Source organism: Trichoderma ghanense (genome assembly GCF_004382785.1).
Source record: "Trichoderma ghanense strain CCMA-1212 chromosome Unknown scaffold_0, whole genome shotgun sequence".
Classification (NCBI taxonomy): Eukaryota; Fungi; Ascomycota; class Sordariomycetes; order Hypocreales; family Hypocreaceae; genus Trichoderma; species Trichoderma ghanense.
This window is the reverse complement of record NW_027395663.1, coordinates 1,600,252-1,617,131: the sequence shown is the minus strand read 5'-3', so window position 1 is coordinate 1,617,131 and position 16,880 is coordinate 1,600,252. Positions and strand designations below refer to the sequence as shown.

Genomic DNA, 16,880 nt, shown 5'->3' with positions numbered 1-16,880 from the left:
ACAAATAGATATCACGTATCGTTGTTCAGTAGTCATGAAATCACACACATGGAGAAATGTCAGTCTCATGCTCTATTTCTTGTCTTTATATTGCGCTGTCTTGTATCCATGCCGCCTATACTTTTGTCATCTGTTGAATTCCTCCGTAATATCTTCAATATCTGTTGAAGATTTATCGCTCAAACCTATATCCAGTGAAGTCATTCGCGACTTCATGGGCGACTAACTCTTTTCGAGGCCGTGAAAGGGGAGAGGAACAAAGGAAAAGAAAAAAGCAGAGGAATCATGGCGGTATTCAAAAAAAAAAAAAAAAATGGAACCACTTCTACTGGAAAGTCAAGAGCTCCTGTGGCATGATCCAGCATTCTGTTTGCACGCTGGTCACACCACCCACAAAACGCCGCCCCTGTGTATCCTTTTCTGAAAGCAAGTCTAGTTGTCCCAGAAGCCCGGGAACAGGTACTCAATCTTCTTCATAGCCTCGGGGTTCCTGCCGGCGGGCTTGGTCATGAACTTGACCGATCCGGTAGAATAACCCTCCCAGTGCTTGGCCAGAACAAGATCGCTGTGGTCGATCTTGGAGAGCTGGTCCAGGACGCCTCCGACAAGTCGCTTGGCGTTCTGGCTGTTGGCCTGCATGTACTTGATGACCATCTCGACGTTGACGTCCTCGTATGAGTGCCAGCAGTCGTAATCGGTAGCCATGCAGATCATCTGGTAGGAAAGCTCGGCTTCACGCGCAAGCTTGGCCTCGGGCAGAGCAGACATGTTGATGACGGAGCCGCCCCAGGAGCGGTACATGTGGGATTCGGCACGGGTGGAGAATTGGGGTCCCTCTGCGAGCGTCACGAGTTAGTTGTTACCGGTTACCGGATGGACCCTCTATGGGAGGCATCACGAACCCATGCAGATGATGGTGCCCTTGTCATGGAGCACCACACCGTCGCCCTTCATGTGCGCCGCGCATGTCTTGACGATATCCGCCAGCTTCTTGTCAAAGGGGTCCGCAAAGCCAACGTGGCCTACAACACCGCCCTCGAAGAAGGTAAACGGCCGGATGCCCTTGGTGCGATCGATGACCTGGTCAGGGACGACAAAGTCCATGGGCTTGATCTCCTCCTGCAGGGAGCCGACGGCGGAGAAGGCAATGACGCATCGGACACCGAGGTGGCGGAGAGCGGCAATGTTGGCACGGTTGGGGACCTCGTGAGGCGCAAACTGGTGGTGCAGGCCGTGGCGGGCGAGGAAGGCGATGTTGACGCCGTTGTGGGAGAGGATGGCGATGGGCGAGGCGGGGGGGCCCCAGGGGGTGATGGGGTTGACGAGGGCAATGGGCTCGTAGCCCTCGAGCTGGGCAAGGCCGGTGCCGCCGATGACGGCGATGTGGACGGGCTCTGGATGCTCGGGTTAGAGACACAGTCACATTGTCGTTGGCTTGTGAAGCTATCGTGACATACGGTCGAAGGTGGTAGGGAGGTCGCCCATGATGACTGCTGCTGATGCTTGGTGTTAGCTCGTGCGCTGACACAGGAGGCAATGCAAGACGAAGAGCAGATTGCTTACTTGATGTTGTTATTAAGAGGTAATGAAGATTTGGAGACGGCGGGTTGTGAGGATTCGTAGAAAAGGCGCAGCTTTACGGGAGCAAAAAAGTCGGTGGTTAATGTTTTCTTGGTGCTATCTGAGTTACCCCTCTATCGATAGGTCAGTATGGAGGGGCACGTTTTTGTATCTGCAACTTTTTTTTTTTTTTTTTTTTCCGACGAGGGTTCAGGCAAGGAGCACGTCATCACCAGATTTGAGTTTGTAGAGCCCTAGCGCGCTTATGTGATATTTTGAGAGGAAAGACGGGATCTATACGAGCATTTGGAGATATGACAGAGTTGCTTCTAAGGAATAACACTGAGGGCGTTTGACGCGAGATGAAGCAGTATGTCCAGAGACCGGCTACAGTGCAGGGACCATCAAGGTACCTTATCACTATCTCGGTACCTGGCGGCAGGAAGAAATGATGTCGCCGCTCTGGCTGACAGGGAAACAACTTCAACCTCGAAGATGCCATCGACCTTCACGACCTCCAACTCATTCTATCCTACCTAGTCACACTTGTTTCTCCCATGGTAGAGGGCAACTACTCGGCATGCTTGTAGCAAAGCCCTTGTTATTCTCGCCGCATCGTTGGATTCTATCCCCGATATAGCGGGGCTTTATGCTTACCAAGCCGGCAACTTTTTTTTTCTGCGAAACATTCCCAGCAATTCAACTTCTTAACCTGCAACCAATCAACCATCACTGCCTATCGACAGCCGTCATCGCCTCTGCTCTGCTCTGCTCCGCTCTGTATCTGTCGAGACTTCCCCGCACAACGGCCGCAGAGATGAGGATGGCAGAGTCGATCGACATCAATGACACCACGGTGCTGGGACAAGATGTTGCCGCGCCGCGGCCGCAGGAGAACGGCAGCACCGACTCGGGCGAGACCATCGAAGAGCGATGCTTCTCAGCCGCACTCATCTGCCTCGAGGGCCACTTCACACAGTCGCCGCCCATGGGCCCCCAGACCACGGCCCGGGTCAACTCGATGATCTCCAAGACGCTGGAGAAGACGCACACGCTTCGCAAAGTCAGGTAGGATGAACTGTTCCGCATCAGCTGGTTTATAGGATCTCTGGCTAACCTGGACTTCATCGAAAAGAGAGGCTTTGGCGCGGAACGTGGCCATCTGGATATGGCTGACCAGGATCTTTGCGGCTGCCATCCCGAGCTTGACATCGCGGTCAGTGGGACCGCTGTCGGCTTTGAATGACCCCGACAAAGGAGTGAGCCCCCAGGAGAGCACGGCCTTGATCGTCCTCAACCACGTGTCTGTCAAGGAAGACCTGGGCACTCTCATCAAGCTCATGCACATTGCCCGCAATCTGCTTGTGAATGCCGAGCCCGAGGTTCCTCAGGACATCTGCGCCGCCGTGCACTTTGACCAGATGGTCTATCAGACAATCATTCTCTGTGTTAATGTCACAAGTAAGGGTTATGACGGCGAGATATTGGACGAGACCCAGAGATTAAAGCTCACGGATATCACCGAGTTGTGTATGTGGATCCTGACCTTACCTTGCCCCCAGAGATGGAGAAACCGACGCAGGCTGACCTTATTTCTTAAGACAAAAAACTGCTCGTGACTTCACTGCAGCAGGTTCACAACTGGACTGCCAAGCATGATCGAAACAAGATGTCGTTCTGGTTCGACGTGCTGTTTGACGATGACGGTGCGTTGTCGAGCCCTGAGGAGATCATGAGTGATGGGTCGGGCTTCCGCGCGGATGTGGCGAAGCTCCAGGTTCAGCACTGGCTGGATCGGAACTCGAAAATGTGCGACACGGCGAGGACGCTGCTCAAGGACTATGCGCAAAACCATGCGGACAAACCGCCGGGCAACTTGGCCCCTATAAGGCCGCTGGCCTGGAACTGGCTTCCAGATGTCCCCGGAGCCACACCCATCATCATGGACGACAACAACGATAAGATCAACCCGGTATGGAAGCCGGATGAGACGGACAAGTTCCAGCAGGATCGGCTGTACGCTCGTGTGTCGCGCGAGATTGACACCTGGTGGCTGCGAGCGCGCGACCCCAACTACGAAGACTGGGTGGTGGGCATGCCCTCGGTGGAGTTTGCCCAGTCACGGACGGAGCATTGCCGGAACAACCTGGTTCATCGATATGCTCATTCTTACCGGGCAGACCACTCGCCACCTCCCGAGGGCGCTGAAGAGGATCTCTCTGATCATGAACACTGCCATGACTGCCACGACTGCTATGTCCGCCACCACCATCACCATGAGGAACACGAGTGCCATCACCACCATGATCACCAACACGAGCATGACCATGACCACGAACAAGACCATGACCATCATCACCACGAACACGCCGCGTCGGGCAACGAGGTCGAGGAGTGCGACCACCACTATCATCACCATCACCACGACAACGAAGATGACCATCACCACCATCATTGCCACCACCATCACCATCACCATCACCACCATGATCACGACTATCCTCATGACTACATGGACGACATGATGGACGATGAGGAGGTGGACGACGATGAATCATATGGAGACGGGCCGTTGACTGGACTCTTGACCGAAGTGCCCAACATACTGGATCCCAAGCAGATCGAAGCGTTGCACATGATCGTGAAGTCATGTATACTCGATCACGCAGGGTCCGGGCTGACACGTGCCGGAGAGAACCTGCAAAAGACGCGATGCAGAATGTTCCTCGCCCTGGACTGCGGCAAAAGCCTACTCAGGGAGCTGCTCGTCTTCATTGCCGTGTGGGACAAGGACGAGCAGAGCCTCATTTTCCAGGTCACGACGCAGATTGTGGAAGCCATTCACCACAGCGCCCTGGTGCCGTATGCGTGGAACTCGCTAAGGATTCCCAAGGACATCATCTCTCCGGCACAGACGGTCTTGTTGCGCCTCGTCAACCACATGCTCCGAGCTCGGGCAGCCAGCTCTACCACGCAAGACTCCAAGGACCAGACGAGGGATCTCAAGCTGGCGCACTTCTTCTTCAGCTTCTTCCGGAGCCGCATTGTGCCGGAATGCGCAGCACTGATGCACCTGCAAGCCCAGATTCGAGAAGAGAACCGTGATCCAGCCGAGTTCCCTGTCGACAGCTGGGATATGGAGCGAGCCAAGGATGGGTTGGCTCAGTACCTGGAGTTTCTGACGACCGTGGCTGAGATGGTGGACATGAGGCCGCACCTGATTGAATGGCAGGCCATCTATGATCTGATTACGATCCTCAGCAGCCTCGAGGCCGCAGTGCCGAAAAAGCCACTGGTGGAAGTGCCCAAGCGCGCGCCATCGGCGGAGAGCGCCCCCAGCCTCAACACCAACACCAACAGCGGCGACGTCAACGACCCGATGGTGGAGCGGCCATACTCGACAGGGCCTGAATGTGTGTCCCCGTCACCGCCACCACCGCCCCTGCAGGAGCCGGCTCACAAGTTTCCGTGGTCGGGCATCAAGGGACAGATCTTCACCATTATCGCAACGCTGCTGCAGCCTCCGCCTGGCCAGAGCAGCCCCGGGAACGCGCAGGTGCAGATGCAGATGATGAAGTACAGCGGCATTGTGCCCCTGCTCAACTGCTGCGCGTATGACGACCACAACCCGTTCGCCAAGGAGCGCGTCACCATCTGCCTGAAATGGCTGCTGGACGGCTGCGAAGCGGCCAACAACTTCTTCCGCGAGCTGGTGAGCCTAGCACCGCAGCCGAACCTGAGGCCCCCGCCAGGAGGCGCCACGCTCTCGACGATAAGGTTGGACGGGGTGCAAGGCGAGGTCAAGGTGCAGGTCCGGTCCAACACGGCGCCGCCGTTGACGATGCCGGACCGCGACACGGATGAGCTGCTCGAGAAGGCTGCGGAACTCAAGTTGGGACTCAACCAAACCAAGAGCGGCGGCCAGGGCAACAACATTGAGGAGGACTTTATGGCGTAGTGTCGTCGTGCTTCTTCTTTTCTTGATTTTCTTTGTAAGCAAATGTCAAAACAATGACGGGATGGAGCATTCGCGGGCGTTTTCTTGTATGGGACCGGCCTTGACCCCTGTGTAGCTGTACATTACACGGTGCTCGAGCGCGGTAACAGCGATTTTACATAGTAGTCATTTGAATAGACTTGATGAGATGTACGATATATCATGGCGCGCTTGTGTGCGATTGCGGTTATCCCTGGATGTTCCTGATGGATGTCATTACACATGTATATTACGGTATGCAAATAACTCCAGATAAACCAATGATTCTAACCTAGACCGTGATCGTAAAGGGTACATGACAGATATAGAGTAGACGTAAGCGGTTAAAGATACAGGGCCAAGCGGTTGGAGCAGAGTGTGATGTTTTCCCCCCTCTTCCGACATCGGTTTGTTCTGCCACTTGCCCTTATGCGCCGGGCAGATATCAACCATGAACATGGAACTGAATTGACTTTTCCTCATGAGGATTTTTGACTTTTGTTTTCTCTCTTCTCCCCGTTGAGCTTCCTTTGCTCTTCGCTTGTGCTGTTCGGGGGGGTTTCCTTATCTTCTTTGTTATCCNTTCCCCCCCCCCCCCCCCCGAAGCTTCTTTCATGACTCTTCCCGTGTCTCGCGCGTGTCTCAATTTGATCCGTTGACGGGCAGCTTGCCCTCCGTCTTCTCGACATAGGCCACCAAATCCGCAATGGTGCACACCTTGAGCCCCCATTTCCGCGCAAACGCGATACAAGCCTCGCCGCGCAGCATGCCGGGGCGATTCCGCACCGCCTGGCCGGGGACCTCCTCGCCATCGTCCACAATCTCGCAGATGACGCCGGCCTCGGCCTTGCCGGCCAGACGGCAGAACTCGGTAGCGGCCTCGGTATGGCCGTTCCTGGCGCGGACGCCGCCGGGAGCAGCGCGCAGGGGCAGGACGTGTCCCGGGCGGCGCAGGCTGGCGGCGGTGGCGGCCGGGTCGGCGAGGACGCGGCAGGCGAGGGCGCGGTCGTGGGCGCTGATGCCGGTGGTGACGGAGGGGTGGGCGGCGTCGACGGAGACGGTGTAGGCGGTGCCGCGGGGGTCCTGGCTGTGCTGGACCATGGGGGGCAGGTCGAGGGCGGCGGCGCGGGCGTGGGTGATGGGGGCGCAGATGAGGCCGGACGAGTGGCGGACCATCCAGGCCATTTGCTCGGTGGTGATGGCGTCGGCGGCGATGATGAGGTCGGCTTCGTTTTCGCGCGAGGGGTCGTCGAGGACGACGAGGAACTCGCCTCTACCTGTGCGTTTTGTCAGTTGAAATTGTATGACATGTCTGGAAGGAGGGAGGGAGCGTACGGAAGGCCTCGATGGAGTCGGGGATGGAGTCGAATTGACTCTGGTCTATGGTGGAGGAGGGCATTTTGGGTGGGATGTGCGGGTTGGGGGGGGTATTATTTGCCGTCGCTTGCTGTCAATGGGCGCAGATTTGATTCGAGCTATACCATCCAAGAAGCAGAAACCACAAATCAGGGGGATAGTAAGGATCGAGAGTCGGGTATCCAAGAAAAGTCGAGAGGGTGAGAGGTGGTGGGGAGGTGATGACTCTGACGATGTCCAAAGTTCTGGGCGGAAAGTCACCAGTACTTTTGATGGCTGGACTTTTGCGGCGCAGCGTCGGGGCGAAACTCCGAGCACCCACGTTTGTACCCGTGACTACCGTAACCCTTTTTGGTGAGCAATTCGGACCCGCGACAGTTGCGGCTCCGAGATGGACGCAAAAGGACAATGAAAAGGTCAGGGATTGAATCGGATTGGCCGAGGAATAAGTGGCTGGCTCTCAAGCTTGTGTGTGTAAGGTGAGTTGAAGGGTGACTTTGAGTGACCCGAGATTGTTGCGACAAAGCCGAGCGCAAAACGGCGAGTAGAGGGGCAGTAATGCCGAACGGGATTGATGGGCTTTCGAGAGGGACGGAGATGGTTCGCGGTTTTGGGGGGGCCGGGCTGAAAGAGCATTCGAAGAGGGGAACTGGGCTATTCTCGGCTTTGTGCTATGGGTGGTTGTTCAGAGTATCGTGAGTAAAGATTGCTGAGAGAACCAGGAGCCGAGAGAGGAGGTTGTCAATCACAAGCTTCTTGTTGCTGTTGTTCGGGGTGATGCAGCACGGATATATCACCTACAAAGTGCGACCTCGGTGCGTCGTATCCGCTAGGAGAGCTGATGGCAGCATCAAAGACTAACGTTAAACTGCTAATCCACAGGCGACTTTGTCAGACTCGTAATGATGTGTAAGCCGAGGCGCGGAGGCTAGAACGATTCCAGAGGGATGGCTGTTGCACGTTTTTTTTTTTTTTTTTTTTTTGCTGGAAGCGAGATCTGGATTATGGTTGGTGATTACGAAGGACATGAAGCTGTCAGCATGGAATTAGATAGGTAGTAGATGGTAAGACTTCAGTTCGAGTATGTAAAGTGCCGTGTTAGTTGGTTGGTACGGGATTCTTTACATGAACGATGCCTCTTCGTGCCTATGAAGCAATAAGACACATTGATTCTTGACAGCAATCGACAATCCAGTATCTACATACAAGCACTTCTCTTTCTAACACACAATACCAAAAGCCTATCAACCGACTCCATCATTCCCGGAGCAACACCAGGAACCAGCCGCGCGGGTATCCTCAGGGTTCTCTTTCTCCACCATCCAAAAAAAGTTCCCGCGGCACGCCGGAGCCCCTCCAAGAATCGGAGTTGCGGTCGATTTCTTTTTTTCTTTGTCAGCCGGGGTTTTTCCCCCAATTCCCCTGGCGCGCATTGACATCACCATCTCGGCAGCCGCCGAGCCTCCAACCATCTGGGGACTTGTTCCATCCATCGTCTGTCTTGCTAGTGTCAGTGTTTTGTTCTTCCGCCGTTCTTTCAGATGCCCGCGCCGACCCGAGCAGTGGCCAATGGCTTGTCGCGGCTGCTTGTGCCTCGTCCTCGGCCCCAATTGGCCCGTCTTGCTCGTCTTCTTCCTCCTACAGCTACATCTACAGCTTCATCAATAGCAACAACACCATCGTCAACATCGCGATGCCACTCAACCTTCTCCTCCGTCAACCCCAATGAAGTCTCCCACTTCACCGCCCTCGCCGCCGAATGGTGGGAGCCCCACGGCTCCTCCCGCCTGCTGCACCTCATGAACCCCCTCCGCCACGACCTGATCCGCGCCTGTCTCCAGGAATCCTCTCCCTCTGCCTCTGCCTCTGCCTCCCCCGGCACCGGCACTGGCATCCCGGATGCCAGCATCACGTACCTCGACATCGGCTGCGGCGGCGGCATCTTCGCCGAGAGCGCCGCCCGCCTGCCCTCCACCAAGCACGTCACCGCCATCGACCCCACGCCCTCCGTCCTCGCCGTCGCAAAGGCCCACGCCCGCAAGGATCCCTCCCTGGCCGGCAAGCTGACGTACCAGCTGTCCTCGGTCGAGCAGCTGCCCGTCCCCGCCGAGGGCCAGGGCTACGACGTCGTGACGCTCTTCGAGGTCATTGAGCACGTCGACGACCCTGCCGCGTTCCTGGACCGCGTGCGGCCGCTGTTGAGGCCCGGCGGGTGGCTTGTCATGAGCACGATTGCGCGGACGTGGATCAGCTGGTTGACGACGAATCTGATTGCCGAGGATATACTGCGCATTGTGCCGCCGGGGACGCATGATTGGAACAAGTACGTTAATGAGGACGAGCTGAGGGGGTTCTTGGCGGGAAAGGGATGGGATAGCGCAAAGGTCGTGGGGGTGGTGTATGTGCCTGGGCTGGGGTGGAGGGAGGTCAAGGGCAGCGAGAAGGTGGGCAACTACTTTTTTGCTGTGCGCAGGGTGTGAAGAAACTGAGCAAGCGTCACGGAAAGCCATTTGTTGAATGGCTTGGACCAGCAGTGGGGGGGGGATGCATGTTGTAACAGCATGAATTTGGGAGATATGATACCCCGATGCGACGGACGGCAAAAGGCCACTGTACAATAACTGATAGATATGGGGAAATGGGGGAAGAGATACAAGAGAAGAAAATAAAAATGGCAATCCGCTGCAGGCATGCCTCGAATGCTGAAAGCTTGTCAAGAATTGCTATGAATGCATTGCTGGGTATCACGTTGTATATTCCGTCTGTCTGCACCTGATTTCATGATCATCGAGTCGGCAACCGTTTCATCTCTCCTCCTTCTTGACTATTCTGCCACTCCCCCTTGTCTGGTGTTCTCTTGCCAACAAAAGAGATTCATTAGCTTCGTCTTCGTCGTCCTCATCGTCCATATCGCGCTCGTGTTGTTCTGCCTGCTGCCAGCGCTGGATCCTTCGCTTCATGGCTTCATCCAAGTAAAAGTCATGCTCGAACCGAGCACGAGAAAATGTCTGGGTTTCCCACATTAGTACTGATTTGGGATCAAGGGGGCAGCATGCAAGGAGCTCACCTGAGAACAGCCCGTCTGGGGGCACTGACGCTCTCCTCGAAGCGGCAGATAGTCCAAAATGGCAGCCTTCTCAAACGTATGCGGGCACTTGCGACTCCTGTACGGCTCCTTCATGGGAAGGAGAGTCAGGGGACAGTTGATGCTCAGATTTTCGCGCGAGACAGCCACATCGTCGTCGTCGTCGAGAGCACCGTTGTGTCCATCCCGGCCAGGAACTGTCATGTCTGGCTCACCATTCGACGAGAACCATCTAGAGGCGTCTGGCAGAGGAGGCCCGTCTTCCCCCGCTGCGGCTTCATGCCACAGCTTCTTGAAGCCCACATAATCATTGTTGAGGGCATATCGCCCGTGGGCGCTGAGGCCGTTGTATTCGGCCCTCTTCTTTGCGCGGAGCTCGCGAAAGGTGTCGAGGATGCTGCTTACGGCTTGTTCCCCTTCGACATCGCCCTTTTGATCTGCTTCGTCCTCGCCGTCACTTCCAAGCACATTGGCTGGTCTCCTTCGGCCTTGGGATGCAGCTGCGCCTCTCGCCTGGCCTATTGCGCTTGTGGTGGCGGCTGTGCTGAGGTCATCCAAGACGGCGGCCTCGTCCTCCAGTTCGGCTTTCCGATCAATCAAGTCTCTGAGAGCGCGCTCGGACTCGCGTGTGAGCCTCTCGACCTCCTTCTCGAATGCGGGAATCTCTTCTTCTAGGCGCTGCTCCTCCTCTGCCTTGGCCGTGCCCTTTTCCTCTCGGCGCTCACGGAGTGCGGCCAGTCGATCCTGGCCTCTGCGTAGCCGTTCGTTTAATTCACTGACACTGAGGCCCAAATGGCGGATTGATTCTTTCAGCTGGCTCTCATACGGCGCAGTGCCTCGATTATTGGAGAGGTCGATCAGTTCCTTTCGGGCAGTGGCGGACAGAGGGAACGAAAGCGGTTCGTAGTCGGGGAGGGCTGTGACGGTTGTGGTGGAAGTGCTTGTCGATGATGATGATGATGCTGCTGCACGGCCGCGGTTGAAGAGACGGCGCGACATGATGCGAGGCCCTGGATCAATCAAGATGTCTAGATAGAGATGAGCTTTACAGAAGCATTGCTGGGCCCAAGGATGGGCAGAAGGGCGTCACTTGCTTGCAGATTCCCTCCATGGTGGGGGTTGGGGACGCGCTTCACAGACGCGATCTGGAGGGACGGGGATCGATTATCGATGATTACCTAAGCCGCCGCTTTCTTTCGTCTTCAGCCGTCGACGGGTCCTTGAGAAGCCTCCATCATCTGCCTTAACACACTCCACCGTCTTCTCAGGCGTTAGGTTCAGTTCGATATATTGCAATCCGTAACACGAACTTTGTCTGCCCATCACCAAATTCGATATTAATTTGTCGACGCGGGAGCCTTTGATCCGGCGCAACAAGCGTCGAGCACGGAGACGATGGACGAAAGTGGTGGCAGCTGAGACCATCTTGGGCAAAGGTGCAGCATCCGAGCTGCCAACCACCACCCTTATGGAGAAGAGAAAGACCAGGATGCCCTTGGTTCATTCCGATGGTCTCATTCGGCACTATACGAGTGATCTAAACCATCTGAGATGCCCTGATCGATGAGACTCGCACACGGGTTCCACCCAAGGCACGGCGCTTCCCGAATCTCTTGGTGCATTTCACTCTGCATCATCGCCCGCCACGACAGAGGACACTTGATGGCCATACTTGCATAGTAGCACCGACTTCGTGCTACACCATGGCCATGAGCAGGTGCTTGCACATGCACTGCGTACTTCCGGCTGAGACATGCAGAGGCACCTGACGTTGCCCAGGCCAGGTCGATGTGACAGGAGACGCAGCGGAGCGCAGATGCTGTAAGCCTCCATGAGCCATCATGCTGCTTGGCAAGCCTCAGCGACGATGCTCCAGGCCAGATGCTTGTTGTTTGTCCACCACGGCGCCAAAACGAACGCTTTGCTGCCCAGCCTGCGAGTCGGACACGGACATTTGCACACGGACGGTGGAAGACGGCGACCGGAGTGGTGTTACTCTGTATGCTCGGCGGCATCTCATGCCTTGTCTCGACCAGGTACGTGGATCCCGACGCTGCACGCTGCCTTTCTTAGTGTTTCTAGCTTCTCACGACTTGACGCAGCCACCACCCCGGGGAGCGTGCGGCAGTTCTTTCGAATCCTTCCGCATCCCATGTGCAAGCAGTCAAGCCGGATGCTGCAAACAGCCTGCTGCGAAGCTACCAGACTATGTGCTGCTCAGCAAAAGCCTCTTTTGCTCTGTTCTGGCTGAGCCTGAGACAGATCGACGAATCATCGGTATCACGGCCGGGTTCATGCTGGTCAAGAAACCATTTGCTCCGTGCGGATAGGTAGCACAACTCAACAATAACTACCCGCTGTCTTGAGGAAGATTAGTGCTGCGTGGGCAATGTTCCCCAGCCGACACCCAACATACGATTATTTGCAAACCCGCGGCGCAACGCCGCATTCCTGCGCCCTCGCCCTCGACTCAACATCGCATGTCCCCAGTCTGGAACCACAAGGTCCCTTCTCCTGCAGGCTCCAGCACATTGACCGAGGCGTCATGGCAGCCGGAAACTTGCCGCCCGAAGCAGTCAAAGGCCCAGCTAACGTACTGTACCTGCCGGCCGCATGTAGCATTGACCGGCATCAGAGACTGGGATTCTCGGATCGCCTTTGATCACAACCAGCAATTCAGCCGATCGCTGTCCGGCCCCAGTCTGCCGCCATCGGGCCAATCAGCAAGTCCGTGTCGACCCCTTGGGCTGGACTTCGCCGCTAACACCATCTGGCGTGTGTCTGTCGCCGCCCGCGATAGTGCGCTAACACCGGACTAACACCCAGTCGCCCTCGATGACGGCCAGAGCCTCTCCCGGCTTCGATCTGAGATCGCTGCCCTGTATCGATGATGTCCAGCTTTTTCCAGCCTTTCCAGCTGCTTGCAAGGCCTCCGCTCCGCTGCCCCTGCCCGCCATATGCATCTGCTAGATCCTTTTGCCAGCTCAGATCGCGCCATGGCTTGCGTCAGATTCAAACCCCCCCCCCCCCCCCCCCCCCCCCCCCCCCCCCCCTCCGTTCCGTCAATGTATCCGAAAGACCAAAGAAAGGCCCGGCTGAGATCATATCCAGCGCCAGCAAGGAGCCGGAGCAAGCAGCAGGGATCCCGTCCGCGACAGTCAGCCTTTGCCTCTGCTTCTGATTTTGCACGGAGCCGCTCAGATTCATCCCGAGTAACCGCTTCTGTCTTGTGCTCTGCTGTTCTCACCCTCCCCCCGTTGAGATCTGGGTCTGCCCTATCCACTTTGTTTGCTTCCGCATATCTCCATCTTCTATCCCTGGATTTCGATATTGGCTTGTTCACCGTGATCATGGCTCCTATTTAGTACCTCTCGTTCCTTACTCTGTACCCTCTATCCTCCGAGTCTGTCTTCCCGGCTGTGACCTCTTCATTACATAGAGTGGCCCAACCCTTGCCATCCGGCCCACGAGATCGCCACCCAGCCGGCGTTGACATTAACCCCCAATGCTTGGAGCACCAACCATGGTATCTTCGGGGTCTTCAGACCTGCCACTGCAGCTGAATCCCTGGGAAGACCAAGCTCTAAACGTAAGTTACCCGCCCTCAGCCGCGTTGCCTTGGGTGCAAATGCAGACGGAACCCGAGATTGTTAACGCAGCATGTAACCAGTACGAGTTCCCACAACAGCCTCCCGCCCATGGCGACGGAGGAAACAACAACACCAATGCCCCGGCCTGGATACAGCTTCCGGACCCCATCATATACCCTGGCGTGTATTCAGCTAGCGGCATCGATGTGATGGGCATACTGGTAAGAAAAAGACCTCTCGCTTATCCTTGTCCAACATTGCTTTTTCCAGCCATGGTAGGCATCGTAATGCTCATTGTTCCATGCCCAGTTGCGAGTTGCAGCGCGACCGAACCCGAGGATCGACCTTGGCCCTCTCGACTGCTCCGTCTCCCTCACCTTGTGCGATATCAGCTTACCGAATGCCCCCATCGTGTATGCCTCCCCTGGCTTCTATCAACTCACCGGCTACTCTGCTGCCGAGATTATGGGTCGAAACTGTCGATTTCTGCAAACGTCTCCCCATATGCCGCCGCCGGACAGGGTGAGTGAAGCTGTCAAGGAGATGCGGCGTGCCATCCGTTCCCACCAGGAAGTGCAAGTCCACATTGTCAACTACAAGAAGAACGGCACTCCGTTTACCAACGTTGTTACTATACTTCCTCTGTGGGCTGATCCTACCGGGCATCACTACGCCGTAGGCTTCCAGGCTGAGTTATAGGAGCTTGACGGACCTCGACACCTTTTCCATCTCTCTTCTTCCTTTTATATATATTCTTCCATCTACAACATCTGCATACGCTTTCTGCCATATACGGTCAGGGAAATACGATACCAGCTCGACGTTTTTTTTTTTTTTTTTTGCCTTTTACAGCCAGCAGTTTGCCAACCTACCCTGGACATAACACCCACATTGGGGCGCTCAAGATTTCATCATGATGAATCGTACATTCAGTCACACCCTATCTGTTGTTCGTTGTTCAGGGGAAATATCATCTCGTCACCGACATCTCGATGAACTAATGGTCAATCCTTGAGAGCGGGATAGACTTCGATATTGTCTGGTAGCAGCCAGGAGAAGTTCGGCGGCGCACACGTTATGATTGAATGATATTTCGGCACGTTTTTTGTTTCTTTTCTTAGCGATTTAGCCTCGCGGATTTTGAATTTGGTCCCAAGGCAAGATTACAGTCGGTACACGAAAAGGTCTCTTGGTTGGGATCCTACCCAAATAGATGCGTATACGAGAGAAATGTAGAAACATCAATATTTGCAATCAGGTTGTCGAGTAGATGAGCCATACAAATGCCACGCTCTTCCAAACACAATATACGAAAAAAAAAAAAAAAGATGCTCTGTACATAGAAATCGCCGTGATAAGAGACCCTCATGATAAACACCTGTGTCGCAGTACGCGCCATTATTTCCTCAGCCGAGTAGACCGACGACGGCCTTCTTCTACCACTTCCTCTTTCACAGGAGCAGCTGCTTTGCCCCGTCTCTTCTTTGCAGGCGGACTCATATCATCCGGCTCCTCGGCCTCTTCCTTGATTGCCGCCGCCGCCTGCTTCCGTGATCTCTTTGGTTTTTTCTCCTCAACCTCTCCTTCTTCTTCCTCATCATCATCATCATCATCCTCTTGCTTGGGCTCCTTTTTCACGGCCTTGCTCTTCTTGCCGGATCCGCTCTTCTCAATCACAGGCTCCGCCTTTGCGCCGGGGACAACAGCACCAGTCTTCTTCTGCACGCCCGGCGCATAACAGCTCGTCCTCCCGCCAACCGTAATAAACGCAATCTTCTCCCCACTGGGCAGCTTCGTCGCCGCGCCCTTGTCGCCTTTTCCCCAGCGATGCTTAAAGAGCCAGTGGTCCGGGAACTGGTCCGAGTCGCCCAGTTTGTCGACGGCCAGCTGACAGACGTACCGGACGGCTTCGTGCAGCCTCTTGATCTCCGCGTCGGAGAACGTGTCCGAGTACTGCTCCGGATGGAGCCTGGCGTGGTAAAGCGTCTCGTCGGCGACCCAGTTCCCTATGCCGCTGATCATGGCCTGGTCGAGCAGGAATGCCTTGACGGGGACGTGGCGGCTCTTCATCTTGTCGCGGAGGTAGCTCTCAGTGAAGACGCCCTTGTCGACGACGGGGTCTGGGCCGTTTTCCACGAGGGGGGAGTGTCGTCTGATGGAGTCGCCGGGGCAGTGGACGAGGCGGACGCGGCCGAAGCGGCGGGCGTCGGTGAAGGCGACTTGGACGGGGGCGTCGTCGTCGTCGTCGTCTGTGGTGAGGTGGAATTTCCAGAATTTGGGGGGCCATTGGGCGATGTCGCTTTCTTTCATCTTTTTGTAGTAGTTTGTGTAGGCTGTTCTTTCGCCGTTGATGTGGACCCAGCCTGGACGTTGAGTGTGAGATGTCTTGTTTGGGGATATGTTGCCTAGGTGTACTTACCCGTCATGCCGAAGTGCATTACCAGATGCGGTGGTTTGTCAAGCGTTATCCTTTCAGAAGGTCAGCGAGCCGAGATGCCTCCGGGGCTCGTTATCACATACCAAAAGTATTTTCCTTGTGAGCCGGCAGAGATGACCTGGTAGCGTCAGCACAGAATGAACATCTCGAGCTCATGGCAGGCTTCTTATACCTTTTTGCCTTTTAGAGCCTCTTCCACCTCTTTGCCGCTGGTTCCAACCTTGCCAAACACGCTGTTGTCATCGATGGCCGCAGCGTTGGCGATGGTCTTTCCGACCAGCCGCTGGCGGAGATAGTGGACGATGCGAGCAACTGCAGTGGATGATGTTAATGGGAGTTCATTCAACATAAGGTATGGATGGAGGAATGCTTTCCTTCAGCTATCTCAGGCATTGTATATATATGTTCTTTATAGAATCACTTATGAGTGTGATTTCGAGGGAGATTCCTCAGACTTTGACTGATCTATCGCAACTTGAGCAATCTCATTCACGTCTTCTGCCGCGCGCCTTTGATGTCCTCAAGAGGACGCGAGGCAACGCGCAATCACGTGCACTGCTTACACTAGCAAAGGGTCGGGTCGGCCCACAGCCCCACCGGCAGGAAGAAAAAAAAAGCTATGAAAACATTTCTGCCGGAGCTTTTTCCATCTCTTTTTTTTTTTCCCTTCCACCAATATGTTTCTGCGTAGAAGCTTGCTCACGGCAGGAGGCTCAAATTGTAAGTTTTTGGTGTGCTGTCTTTCTGTTTATTTGCCCTCCGTCCACCTACCTGATGAAACCCTAAATCCGCAAACTAGAGTCTTTGACCACATGGAGTGAAAACACCGTTTAGCACGTCAGTCTGAAACCATGATCGGACAGCTGCAATTGTTTC

At 55.3% G+C, this 16,880-nt stretch overlaps 7 protein-coding genes across 7 annotated transcripts; 3 read left to right on the top strand and 4 right to left on the bottom strand.

Annotated features, from left to right (window-relative positions):
• Window positions 1–432: 432 nt before the first annotated feature.
• Window positions 433–1,493, bottom strand: CCMA1212_000566 (S-methyl-5'-thioadenosine phosphorylase; the record flags this gene model as incomplete). Its single annotated transcript, XM_073698029.1, has 3 exons — window positions 1,458–1,493; window positions 903–1,394; window positions 433–836 (listed from the first exon to the last, which is right to left on the bottom strand). The coding sequence occupies exons 1-3, from the start codon at window positions 1,483–1,485 to the stop codon at window positions 433–435; spliced, it is 924 nt and encodes a 307-aa protein (XP_073563271.1). The 5' UTR covers window positions 1,486–1,493.
• Window positions 1,494–2,377: 884 nt separating this feature from the next.
• Window positions 2,378–5,518, top strand: CCMA1212_000563 (uncharacterized protein; the record flags this gene model as incomplete). The annotated part of the gene is made up of 3 exons (XM_073698028.1): window positions 2,378–2,628; window positions 2,696–3,090; window positions 3,162–5,518. The coding sequence occupies 3 exons, from the start codon at window positions 2,378–2,380 to the stop codon at window positions 5,516–5,518; spliced, it is 3,003 nt and encodes a 1,000-aa protein (XP_073563266.1).
• A 660-nt stretch (window positions 5,519–6,178) lies between these two features.
• CCMA1212_000562 (3,4-dihydroxy-2-butanone 4-phosphate synthase) lies at window positions 6,179–7,035 on the bottom strand (the record flags this gene model as incomplete). The annotated part of the gene is made up of 2 exons (XM_073698027.1): window positions 6,872–7,035; window positions 6,179–6,813 (listed from the first exon to the last, which is right to left on the bottom strand). Exons 1-2 carry the CDS (start codon window positions 6,933–6,935, stop codon window positions 6,179–6,181), a joined length of 699 nt encoding a protein of 232 aa, XP_073563267.1. The 5' UTR covers window positions 6,936–7,035.
• Window positions 7,036–8,433: 1,398 nt separating this feature from the next.
• On the top strand, window positions 8,434–9,372 carry CCMA1212_000561 (Ubiquinone biosynthesis O-methyltransferase; the record flags this gene model as incomplete). The annotated part of the gene is made up of 1 exon (XM_073698026.1): window positions 8,434–9,372. The coding sequence occupies one exon, from the start codon at window positions 8,434–8,436 to the stop codon at window positions 9,370–9,372; it is 939 nt and encodes a 312-aa protein (XP_073563268.1).
• A 324-nt stretch (window positions 9,373–9,696) lies between these two features.
• Window positions 9,697–10,976, bottom strand: CCMA1212_000560 (E3 SUMO-protein ligase nse2; the record flags this gene model as incomplete). The annotated part of the gene is made up of 2 exons (XM_073698025.1): window positions 9,697–9,900; window positions 9,960–10,976. The coding sequence occupies 2 exons, from the start codon at window positions 10,974–10,976 to the stop codon at window positions 9,697–9,699; spliced, it is 1,221 nt and encodes a 406-aa protein (XP_073563269.1).
• A 2,506-nt stretch (window positions 10,977–13,482) lies between these two features.
• CCMA1212_000559 (uncharacterized protein) lies at window positions 13,483–14,266 on the top strand (the record flags this gene model as incomplete). Its single annotated transcript, XM_073698024.1, has 2 exons — window positions 13,483–13,788; window positions 13,877–14,266. The coding sequence occupies 2 exons, from the start codon at window positions 13,483–13,485 to the stop codon at window positions 14,264–14,266; spliced, it is 696 nt and encodes a 231-aa protein (XP_073562738.1).
• Window positions 14,267–14,965: 699 nt separating this feature from the next.
• On the bottom strand, window positions 14,966–16,353 carry CCMA1212_000558 (Formamidopyrimidine-DNA glycosylase; the record flags this gene model as incomplete). Its single annotated transcript, XM_073698023.1, has 4 exons — window positions 14,966–15,930; window positions 15,987–16,036; window positions 16,088–16,122; window positions 16,177–16,353. 4 exons carry the CDS (start codon window positions 16,351–16,353, stop codon window positions 14,966–14,968), a joined length of 1,227 nt encoding a protein of 408 aa, XP_073562737.1.
• Between the last annotated feature and the right edge of the window lie 527 nt (window positions 16,354–16,880).